Source organism: Littorina saxatilis, linkage group LG17, assembly GCF_037325665.1.
Source record: "Littorina saxatilis isolate snail1 linkage group LG17, US_GU_Lsax_2.0, whole genome shotgun sequence".
Taxonomy (NCBI): Eukaryota; Metazoa; Mollusca; class Gastropoda; order Littorinimorpha; family Littorinidae; genus Littorina; species Littorina saxatilis.
This window is the reverse complement of record NC_090261.1, coordinates 1,478,377-1,490,087: the sequence shown is the minus strand read 5'-3', so window position 1 is coordinate 1,490,087 and position 11,711 is coordinate 1,478,377. Positions and strand designations below refer to the sequence as shown.

The 11,711-nt window shown below is 40.9% G+C and overlaps 2 protein-coding genes across 2 annotated transcripts in view; one reads left to right on the top strand and one right to left on the bottom strand.

Moving 5' to 3' along the window:
- Window positions 1-29: 29 nt before the first annotated feature.
- LOC138952671 (26S proteasome non-ATPase regulatory subunit 8-like) lies at window positions 30-6,050 on the bottom strand. Its single transcript, XM_070324372.1, has 8 exons — window positions 5,893-6,050; window positions 4,656-4,728; window positions 4,138-4,240; window positions 3,870-3,963; window positions 3,338-3,436; window positions 2,399-2,472; window positions 1,610-1,721; window positions 30-1,027 (listed from the first exon to the last, which is right to left on the bottom strand). Exons 1-8 carry the CDS (start codon window positions 6,001-6,003, stop codon window positions 890-892), a joined length of 804 nt encoding a protein of 267 aa, XP_070180473.1. The 5' UTR covers window positions 6,004-6,050; the 3' UTR covers window positions 30-889.
- A 37-nt stretch (window positions 6,051-6,087) lies between these two features.
- Window positions 6,088-11,711, top strand: part of LOC138952668 (protein FAM98A-like) — a 46,875-nt gene continuing 41,251 nt past the window's right edge. The window contains exons 1-2 of the mRNA XM_070324366.1: window positions 6,088-6,208; window positions 8,017-8,165. Coding sequence (XP_070180467.1) covers window positions 6,171-6,208; window positions 8,017-8,165 — 187 coding nt within the window. The 5' untranslated portion in view covers window positions 6,088-6,170. The remainder of the gene's footprint in view (window positions 6,209-8,016; window positions 8,166-11,711) is intronic.

Genomic DNA, 11,711 nt, shown 5'->3' with positions numbered 1-11,711 from the left:
CAGCAATACCAGAAGCATTTACACTGATCTGCAACATGTAATCTTCTTTATTTCAGTAAAGCAAAATATGTCATCAAGAAAACCACTAGTAAAGGAGTGAATATATCTGATGAAAGTGGGTGGGAGTTTTTTTCATTTCAACTAAAGATAAACAAAACAGTTTGTTAACTGACATTTTCAGGACTTATGAAATTGGGAAATTAGTTCTGACATGAAATACGTGTTTTTTTAAATAACTAACACTGAATGAAGGTCAAAATTCCATATGTTTATAATTGAATGCCAGTAACAGTAAGAACGGTGACAGGTTGGATCAACACCACCCCACATCATAACACTCACAACTGCCACTTTCACACACCCTTCCTCTCCCATCTCATCATTCTTGCAAACATCTTAAACAGCAAACACTGCAAATCGTTTTGGGAGAGAAAAAAAGGGAAAACTTCCTGTGTGCGTGAGATCGCTAAAAGCTTGTTACACTGCCACCACAAACCTACTGATCTTCATCATCTCAACATATCTCTCAACACTATGACTTGTGAGCACACCATGACTGTATTTCAGTGTACACAAACCATGATCCCTTCTCTGTGTAGCTAGTCTGTAAATTAGTGTAATCCCAGATGTACTTCACAAAAGACTTTAATTAAACAGGTAAGGGCGTACACAGAAACACTGATTCCACAGTAGGGGTAGAGGCAAGGGCCCTGACACCCGGCTTTCAGAACAACACTAATGCTTGCCATTCACATCTTCAAACATTTTGCCTCCACAAGGTTCCAGTCACCTCTCTCACAGCCAGTCATTCACGCACAACTACACAACACACTGCAGGCAACCTCACTCAACGCCCTGTAAACTGCCACCAATTGCCCACACTCATTCCTTAGACAATCATCTCTAGCTCCCGGGCGTATTCTATTGTCTGCTGGGCCAGGACCTTGGCGGGGATGGCGTCATCGGGCGAGTGTTTGGCTTCCACCTTGAAGTGCAGGAAGCTGTCCTTGCCCACATTCCAGCCGCGCTGTGTGGAACAAACACGACACATTGTCAACATTCAACTTGCTGATACAACATACGCCGGGTTTCTTTCACAGAACTAGTGTTAAGGAAGATTGAAGAAGGACAAGGCTTTTGAACACAAGTAATCATGTGGAAAGTATGAACCATGCACAAAATGTAATGCATTCAACGCCACCTATATACAAACGAATGCAAATGAGAGGAATACCTTAAAAAATTCAAGTGTAGATAACGCTGACAGGCCAAGGTAGAGAAAGAGAAAAGAGCTGTAAGTGTTTAATTACAAACTAAGGTGTGGAGTCAGTTTCAGCACTTGGCCCAAATCTTCACAGACCAAGTTGCGCCTGACCCTCTTGCCTTCTTGCTGTCAGGACACACAGAACCATTTAGTTCCGAGTTGTGTAGAGTATTGTACTACACTCCAAGTCAGTACACACCCACACTTTGTGTCCACAGTGCACAACTTTTACTTCTCAATAATTTAACAAGAAAACCAAATGCTTATATGCTTGACATGGTCAATTTTATGTCTAATAGCAAAGAAAACAAGGGCAGTGCGTTTTGAGTATGGTGTCAACTTTACCTTCTGTGCGTAGTCTTGCATGGGTTTCTGTGAGTCAAAGAAGAGCATCCTGGCTGCTTCACCCAGGGCGATCTTAGTGTAGGCCTTGTCGATGCAGCCTGCTATTTCATCTCTGCAAACACACCATGGCTTTTAGCAGGCATGGGAATTGAAAAAAGTAAAAAAGGCTGAACATTTGTAAGTAATAGCAAAGTGGACAGCGCAAAGCCCTGCTGGAGGTGTTTGGGGGCATGTCACCCCCAGAATTTTTTTTTCTCCAAAGAACCCAAATGGTGCAATTTGGTGTCATATGACCTCCAAGTTTGCCATTAAATTCAGTTTATAGAACCATTTTTGCCTCCCCCTTTTATTTTTTCGGCGGACACTTCTGCTTTTTCGGCGGAACATAAAAAAATACGGCGGAAATTTGCCTTTCGGCGGACAATTCCCATGCCTGTTTTAGACAAGTGGAATAGGAAGTACATGCGGGCAACTTTTTTGTTCTTCAGCAAGCTGCTGACCATCAAATTAAAAACTTATGAATAAATCTTGTTTTTTCCTTAAAATTCATGCATTCTTCATGAGGACACAAAGATGATGTGCAGTGTTCAAACAAACAATTCAGAAAAAGAATGTAAAACTCTAAAACCAATGAGGCAGAGCGCCGTTTAGAGATTTGATGAACAAAGGGAAGTAAGCGCTCCAAATGCAAACATGAATAACTCTCACTTACTCCATTACACATGTCGTATGCATTTAGAGCGCTTACTTCCCTTTGTTTGAAAGAATGTAAAGCCTTGTAGAAGTTACCTGATTGTATTCAGAAGAATGTCAATGAAAAAGTTGTAGTTGTCAGCTGGGACATTTCCTCTGGCCAAGAACACCTGCAATTGAAATAGTCAATATTACAAACAGAACTCAGCAAAATAAGGACTAATATTTATCACCAGCAAAGCACCTTCAACAAAGTATTTTGAGATGATAAGTTGGGCACGCTTAGTGACTGCACACTAGAACCATTTCGGGGGAGAGTGTTTGGGAAAACATGAAAACATGTTGATCTGTGTGCCTGTATCTGCATTTATATTCAACAATTGTCTTTACTTATTGTCAATGACACATGCTAATCTCTGTCGACGAGCGTTCTACTGTAGCTGCCCTGCATGACCTGCCTTTCAAATCAGGAAGCTTCACTGTAGCAACTGAATTGTTGATAAAGCTTTACGATACAGATTGTTGATAAAGCTTTACGATACAGATTGTTGATACAGCTTTACGATACAGATTGTCGATAAAGCTTTACGATACAGATTGTTGATAAAGCTTTACGATACGGATTCTTGATAAATCTTTACGATACAGATTGTCGATAAAGCTTCACGATACAGATTGTTGATACAGCTTTACGATACAGATTGTTGATAAAGCTTTACGATACAGATTGTTTATAAAGCTTTACGATACAGATTGTCAATACAGCTTTACGATACAGATTGTTGATAAAGCTTTACGATACAGATTATTGATACAGCTTTCTGATACAGATTGTTGATAAAAGCTTTACGATACAGATTGTTAATAAAGCTTTACGATACAGATTGTTGATAAAGCTTTACGATACAAATTGTTGATAAAGCTTTACGATACAGAGTGTTGATATAGCTCTTAACCTGCAGCCCGAACCCCACACACACTGTCTGTCTCACACACACACACCACACACACTGTCTGCCACACACAGGCACTGACCTTGTTGTAGCTGCCTTCCATGAGATACTGTTCCATAGACACGGGGTGTTTGATGTAGATGTTGGTCTGCAGTTCTTTCACTGGCAGCAGCTCCAGCTCCTGCACAAAGTCAGTCATTCATAGACATAGAGTATTTCTAAATCATGGTCAATCTGTCAACAATCGGAAGAATAACTAAACTTTAATTAGTAAACCGTTCTTCTTCTTCTTCAGCATTCAACGGTTGTGTCCCTCATAATCTTAGGCCTGCTGATCGTATGAACTCGCAAGTTGTGTCCCCTTAGGCCTGCTGATCGTATGAACTCGCAAGTTCGGCACAGGTGAAGTAGTAAACCATTAAAAAAATTGAACATGCCATCAGACAAATGGAAATGACAGTAATACAAACACCCTGCCTCACAGCAACAACACCAACAAACAGACAGAAAGAACACAAGGAAAAGAGAAGAAAAGAGAAAGACAGATGGAGTAAAGGTGGTCAACACAACCCGACACAGCGACTCAGATCACTGCAATACAAGTCACAACTCACAGTGTGGAACTCGGCCAGACGGTTCTGTGAGAGAAGACAGAGAAGGTTCAGTCCCAGGAGCTGATACTTGAAGGTGGATTCTGGCAGGTCATCCCTGTCAAACATCATGTGAGATTGTTTACTCAAATTACCGTTCACACCAAAAGTCGAGTTTTACAATTACAAAGACATGAAGTGTGAACAGAGGGAAAAACATTTTAAAATAAAATAAAATATCCAGAATGCTCTTGTTATTAGTAAGTTTAAAGAATATATAAGAATAATTTACTTGTAGTCCATGTAGTAGCACTTGAGCTGAGCCATGTAGCGTTCGAAAGCAGGGATGTCCTTCTTGGCGATGGCCCACTGGGCTCCTATCTCCAAGATGTCACCTTCAAGTCACAAAATAAACAAATACATGAACATGGACTTATACTTATAAAGTGATTGTTTCTTTTTTTCTACATTACTGGTGAATACAAATGGAGGAATGGCATTAATATTTACCATTCAACACTTGCTTACTGGATTCATCTTTTTACCCGTTTTATTTCTAGCTTGGCCTTTGAGCTTTAAGTTTACGTAAAAGCTACCTTCCCATATAGACATATTATAAATCAACATAGATCTGTCAAGGCAAGCTGAGACATTATGGAGTTAGATAAGAACAACCATCCCTATAGGCAAATGAGTTATTATGAGTATGAGCAAAAGTCAACAGGAATTGAAGAAAGAAGGTACGTATCTTTCATAATATTAAACTTGCAAATCGCAACTGTAAGACAGAAACTTAAAATTAGTACTCACGTGCTATCAGAAGCTCTTGTTTGGAGGGGTTACTTTCATGTGTAGGTAGAAATGTCACCCCAGTCAAGGCAATCTAAAAACATGAATAAAAACAGTTTTAAATTTTTAATTAATTAATTGGCAAAAGCTATACGCACTCCGAGTGTATACACGACCGATGGGTCTGTATACACTCCAACAATAAAAAGCTCTGTTACAAATCTTTAGCTAATGAAATGCCCCCTTACAAGTTACAAGTCGTTAGGAATTAGCCAATGAAAAATCGATCTGACATTGACTTCCGCTATCTCTTTTGCGGAGTGTCGAGGGTTGGCAAACAATGGACATATTCATAGTATAAATACAACCACTTCTGGGTCGATACACACTCAAACTATACTACGACAATAAACTGCTGTGCAGCATCAGTTTTTGTGTGTGTTGTTTTTCGTGTGTTTGTCTCAAGCGTACTTTGATACTATGAATCAAAAGTGCACTGCGTTCCTTCGCAAAATGGCATCGAATGACACTCCGAGTGTTGATGTGTTTTTCTGACCTTTTATGTACACTCCGAGAATGAAATATACAATTGAGCTCTAACGAATGACGTCTCACAACGTGCGTGGTCGTCCTTGGCGGTCAAGAAAGCCGCCGCGATTATTGCGCAGACGACACTTCTAGACCGCCAATATTTTGTGTGCGCATCTCAACAGGGGCAGAATCTTGTATACACTCCGAGTGCGTCAGTGCGAAATTAATTTCATTTTCGTTTCACTTTAACTGAGTTTCAGTACTTTAACTTAGTTTAAGGTTTCTCAAACCCTTTCTTAATACTTTCAGATGCAATATGGCCCCACTGCTCCCTTCAGCTAAAAAATTCTGCATGGTTTCATGTAACAGTTATTAAATGAATGCATTCAATGCATTGTCAATGTCATTAACTGATTCAGCCCCTCACTTTCCTGTGTAAACGCTGACCACTAAATTACTACTAAAGGAACTTGGCATGGCAGCGATGGAACTAAGAATAATACCCATTATGCCACTCGTTTTGAGAGTCAAGTTGAAGAAAACGACTAGTGATGATAACTGTCTGTTTCTCTTGTCTAAAAGTGACCAAGCAAGACTGAAAACAAAACGCTCTTCGACTGACAAAGCAGTTTTGAATCATTTCTTTCTTGGATACCCATGCCGGTTGCAAGAAAACAGAAAAGTTTAGCGATAGACGAGGGAAAAAAATATTTTCTGAACAACAAACCTTCAGCTTTGTTAGTATTTCTCCACATCGGTCCAGGTTTGGTGGCTTTTTGTCCCATTCGCGCTTCAAACTTTGGTACATTACCACGATATCTTTCAAGGAAGCAGCCATTTTGATGTTTTCTTCAGCGCAGCGAAAGTGACGAGAAATCTCATTGGGTGAAATTCTACAACTGTTTCGGAACAAAAATATCACAATATTTTGATTGGTCTATATTGGAGAGACCAAAAGAAGAGCAGCCGACAGTAATTTGCCGACGTTGACAACTTCTCACAATCATGGAAAATGACATTTTAGATGCTTTGGAAGATTTAGGGTATGCAATTGTAAACGAATGCATGAATGTTAGGCCTTTTGAAGGGTTTTGAGCAGACCCTATTCATTTGTATCTGTTGCATGTCTCTTTTTTGCGTCGTATTAAGCACGGCCATGTGTTTGATATCAAATCAATGGGACAGACAGTAATATGCACTGACTGAGTTCACAGTAGGAGATTTACGACATATTTCACCATGTCATTCGATGAAAGAACCTGCATTTTTTTCATTTACAAAGCTCGGTTACACCCTCCAAAAACAACAACAGTAGATATCCCCACAGCCTTTTTGAACAGCTTTTTTTCCTGAGTGTGTTTTCTTCTAACTGTCTTTAGTTATTATTTTGACATGTTTTGATTCATGTTTGCAATAGTCAGGAACTACCGTTTTCACACAAGGCTTTCCTTCAACGTTAAATCCGATTTCATTCATTTTTCAGTGGGATATTCCCAACAACATTGAACCACAGGCAGTAGCTAGGTATCGTTCACTGCACCAACACTATCATAATAAAAACTACTTATTATAAAATAGTTATTATTGTGATAGTGTTGGTGCAGTGAACGATACCTACCGCCTGTGATTGGACCTTATTCCGCTTCATTGATAAGCATCCGCCTCCCTCACACCCATCCCAAACGGCAACATCATGCATTTAGGGGAACATATGAAGCAATTAAAATCGATGACCCCCCCCCCCCCCCAAAAAGAAATAATCAGAAGGAAGGACAACAAAAGGGAGAAAGAAAAGAACTTATTATTTTATGAGGGGGCAATGCATGTATTCCCCATCATCACCCTCCAAGTTGGTGTAAAAATTTCTGTGCAAGTTTCTTGCATCTAAGTAAAGGAAAAAAACTATATAGAGAGAGTTCATGTGTGTGAATACTCAAATAATTGTTTTGTTTTATCTGTCGGCATACCTCCTTTTTTTCAATGTATCTACTCATGATTGACACACATACACACATGCACTGATTAGACCAGCACTGTAAATGTAATATGCACACACAAACAACACACACTAAGTTTTGTTTTATCTGTCCGAATACCTCCTTTTTTACAATGTGTCTATTCATGATTGACACACATACACACACTGATTAGACCAGCTCTGTAGATTTAATTCACACACACACACAAACTATACACACTTGCATACATACATGTGTACAAGCACCCTGCACACCTACACTCACACATGAAATAGAGCCTGACTGAGGGCAGTGACAGAAGGTTGAATGTTGCAAAGTTAAAATAGCACTGCGAAAGACATTGTCACCTTTTGAAAGAAGCTTTAACATTTGAAATTCATTCAGTATGAAAGGGAATCTCACATTCGGGCCATACCTGGATCTAGTCGTACATTCTCTGTTCTACCACACAGGGCGTTTCAAGCAGAACAAGACCATTTTCCGGCCTTGTGGTGGAGGGACAGGTTGTGTATAGAGTACATGTCTGAACAGAATTGGTGGTTAGCAGGCAGGACCATGATCTTTGTTTGCCAGGCAAGAATTGTACTTGCATGTGGGGAATGGATTTGATGTTGAATGTAACTACAGTGGAACCCCATTATAAGACCCCCCAATTTAAGACCCCCCAATTTAAGACTCCCTCCTTTTCACACCCTGTTTTCTCAGACTTTCTGTTCACAACCTCTAAATTTGCCCCCATTCTAAGACTCCCTCCTTTTTAAAACCTGATTTTCTCAGATTTTTGGATGTCTTACAAGGGGGGTTCCACTGTACTTACATGTGTGGAATGCATCTGATGTTGAATGTAAGTAACACGTTGTGTTGGTGTGCAGGTACGCCGGTGCCATATCCGACCTGGACACGCTGACCCAGGCGACCAAGGAAGGTGCGACCTCTGTGGCGTTCACACAGGTGGTGCAGTGGTTGGTGCAGCACATCGCTGACCTGGCCAAGGTAGAGGAGCGAGTACATGCAATCAATGGTAGGGACCGCCAACATTTGTTGCATGCTTTTAGTGAGGACAGATACAGCCACCTTTATTGTTTTATAAAATAAGATAAGCAGAATGAAGTGGAAATAACTTTATTGTTTTATATAATTAAATAAGGTGAATGAAGTGGTAATAACTTTATTGTTTTATATAATGAAATAAGCAGAATGAAGTGGTAATAACTATTGTTTTATATAATGAAATAAGCAGAATGAAGTGGTAATAACTTTATTGTTTTATATAATGAAATAAGCAGAATGAAGTGGTAATAACTTTATTGTTTTATATTAACAGCTATTGTGTTTTCAGCGTAGCAATAGGGTCCGATATTTAGACGAGACAAGTATAATGCCGACGAGTCGAAGACGAGTCGCATTATACTTGTTCGAGTCTAAATATCGGACCCTATTGCTACACTGAAAATACAATAGCGATTATATAGCTGTTCTGACCTTTATTTGTTGTTCCAAACTTACAAAATGACAGTTTTTGCGTCGATGCGTTGATCTCAGGTTTTGATAGCAGACGCCGTTTCTTATGCGCATTAGTTTTGCGCAGGCGCCACACTGACTTTAGAAAAAAACTCGATTTGACAACACAGCTGTTAAACAGCTTTTTATTAGTTCATTCGTACACAACAAAAAGAAGTTTTGAGTTTTTTTAATTTTGAAGAAGACTACTTATGAAGAAGACCAAAACACAACATCAACGGAAAACTAGAAACAACTGAAGAACTAGGATGCAACAAGGGGAGAAAAAGAGAACAGCTAATCCGTACAAAGCGAGCAGACGGCAGCGACGTTTCCAGTTTGGGGGAATGGCATTTATACTTGTCTCGTCATGAAGCGAATTTTTCAATCTCAGTTATAAACGACTACATGAATGTTAGTGCCATGGGTTGTACATCAATACTTCAGAGGGGAAGTGGGGTATTAAGTGTGGAGTTACGAGATAAGAAAAGCCGAATGCGAAAATTTGTGTCAGTCGGCAACTGTGAACTAAGCTCACAGGCACACAAAAACGGCTGTTCCGTTGTACTCCCCTGTTTGTACTACATCTTTCGACTTTGGGCATTTTGTGGTGTTTAGGGACAGAAAATAATAGGTTTAGTCCTGTTTCATCGGGAAGTTAGCAGAAAAGGGTATGCTATCGACATTTGTAAAGCTGAAAAACATTCCCGAGAAGAATTCAATAACATATTCTTACCTCAACTCACATAATTAGCATTAACTTCAGTTTATTGCTTAGGTATTGAAGTAGTACTCTACCCTGGTAAAGGGGGAGGAACTCCCAAAAGAAATAAAGTCCTTAAGGACAGGAGTTGCCTCCCCTAGCGGCCGCCCGCGCCCTCTACAGGCCGCCCGCGCATGCGCGGATCCCGCCAACAGGCGCCATTCCACCCACTTCAACGCTATTGTTCACACGTGTTGTTGGTACTCTGGTATATTTTCTCGTGGTCTTTTGTGGAAGGCCATCTGTCCTGGTTCTTGCAGCGTTCTGGTAAGATCGTTCCTTTATTCTTTCGACGCGCCCTTCGAATTTCGAGTTCATTTCGAGAATGTTTTTGAAACTTGGCACACATGTAACATTACCACCATTCTTTGCAAAGTATACAAAGTTGCGTGCATGTTACATTTGTTTCTTAGACGTTACAAACGTTTCCAAATTTTGAATGGAAAACTGTTACAACGTCCATTCTTGGGTTCTGTTTGACCTAAGTACTGGAACATATCCAGATGAGGGTTTTTGTCATCGCTCTGTGCAATTTGGAGAGGCTGCTATTTGTAGTTTTAGATTTATTGCATATCAACTGCGGCTACCCAGCAAAAACACCATAAAAACCCTGGAATTTTTGCTGTTTTTCAGGATTGTTGTCACTTTCCTTTACACGTTGGATCAGCCTAACTGCGCGGCGGATTTGAACAAAATTTGTATGACTTGTTAGGTAAGACACCAAATAAACCTTTTGGTGTAAAAAATACAAAATATTATTCAGTTTAAGACGCCGTTTTGACGGTTGAAGGTAAATCATGCCGTCAAAAAACGCCATTTTTTAGGATAGGCGTGGTCACGGACATGTGACGTCATACCCAAATATTGCTCAGATTCAAGAAACACATTTTTTAAGCAGAAGAAAGACTGATCTTCAAATACACATATATTTCTGACCCAAACATTGCTGGGGTATACCACTGACAAAATATCCTTAACTTTTTGGGCTGAGTGTATGTGTCAAAGTGGAGGGATGGTCTTATCTCATGTAACAGCCTGGCCAGATCAGAGAGAGGGATGGCCTTATCTCATGTAACAGCCAGGCCAGATCAGAGAGAGGGATGGTCTTATCTCATGTAACAGCCTGGCCAGATCAGAGAGAGGGATGGCCTTATCCCATGTAACAGCCTGGCCACATCAGAGAGAGGGATGGTCTTATCTCATGTAACAGCCTGGCCAGATCAGAGAGAGCGATGGTCTTATCTCATGTAACAGCCTGGCCAGATCAGAGAGAGGGATGGTCTTATCTCATGTAACAGCCAGGCCAGATCAGAGAGAGGGATGGTCTTATCTCATGTAACAGCCTGGCCACATCAGAGAGAGGAATGGTCTTATCTCATGTAACAGCCTGGCCAGATCAGAGAGAGGGATGGCCTTATCTCATGTAACAGCCTGGCCAGATCAGAGAGAGGGATGGTCTTATCTCATGTAACAGCCTGGCCAGATCAGAGAGAGGGATGGTCTTATCTCATGTAACAGCCTGGCCACATCAGAGAGAGGGATGGTCTTATCTCATGTAACAGCCTGGCCAGATCAGAGAGAGGGATGGTCTTGGTTTAAGCGTGTTTATTCAAATTCTCATACACACGTTTCAAACAATAACAACATTAAGAACGTTAACAAGCAGATTGCTTATGGACACGTTCTTGAAATTATAATCAATACACATTCAGATAGCAAAACATGGCGAACAAGTGATAGTGATGGGCTGAGTGTATGTGTCAAAGTGGAGGGATGGTCTTATCTCATGTAACAGCCTGGCCAGATCAGAGAGAGGGATGGCCTTATCTCATGTAACAGCCAAGCCAGATCAGAGAGAGGGATGGTCTTATCTCATGTAACAGCCTGGCCACATCAGAGAGAGGGATGGTCTTATCTCATGTAACAGCCTGGCCAGATCAGAGAGAGGGATGGTCTTATCTCATGTAACAGCCTGGCCACATCAGAGAGAGGGATGGTCTTATCTCATGTAACAGCCTGGCCACATCAGAGAGAGCGATGGTCTCATCTCATGTAACAGCCTGGCCACATCAGAGAGAGGGATGGTCTTATCTCATGTAACAGCCTGGCCACATCAGAGAGAGGGATGGTCTCATCTCATGTAACAGCCTGGCCACATCAGAGAGAGGGATGGTCTCATCTCATGTAACAGCCTGGCCAGATCAGAGAGAGGGATGGTCTCATCTCATGTAACTGCCTGGCCACATCAGAGAGAGGGATGGTCTCATCTCATGTAACAGCCTGGCCAGATCAGAGAGAGGGATG

Bases quoted from the DNA above. Each gene is read 5' to 3' on its own strand.
- LOC138952671 (XM_070324372.1), bottom strand. From the start codon at position 6,003: ATGGCTGCTTCCTTGAAAGATATCGTGGTAATGTACCAAAGTTTGAAG. The intron at 3,964-4,137 runs GTAAATTATTCT...GATGTTTGACAG, and splicing joins TGCTACTACATGGACTACAA to GGATGACCTGCCAGAATCCA. The intron at 1,028-1,609 runs GTAAAGTTGACA...TGTTCCACACAG, and splicing joins TGCAAGACTACGCACAGAAG to CGCGGCTGGAATGTGGGCAA.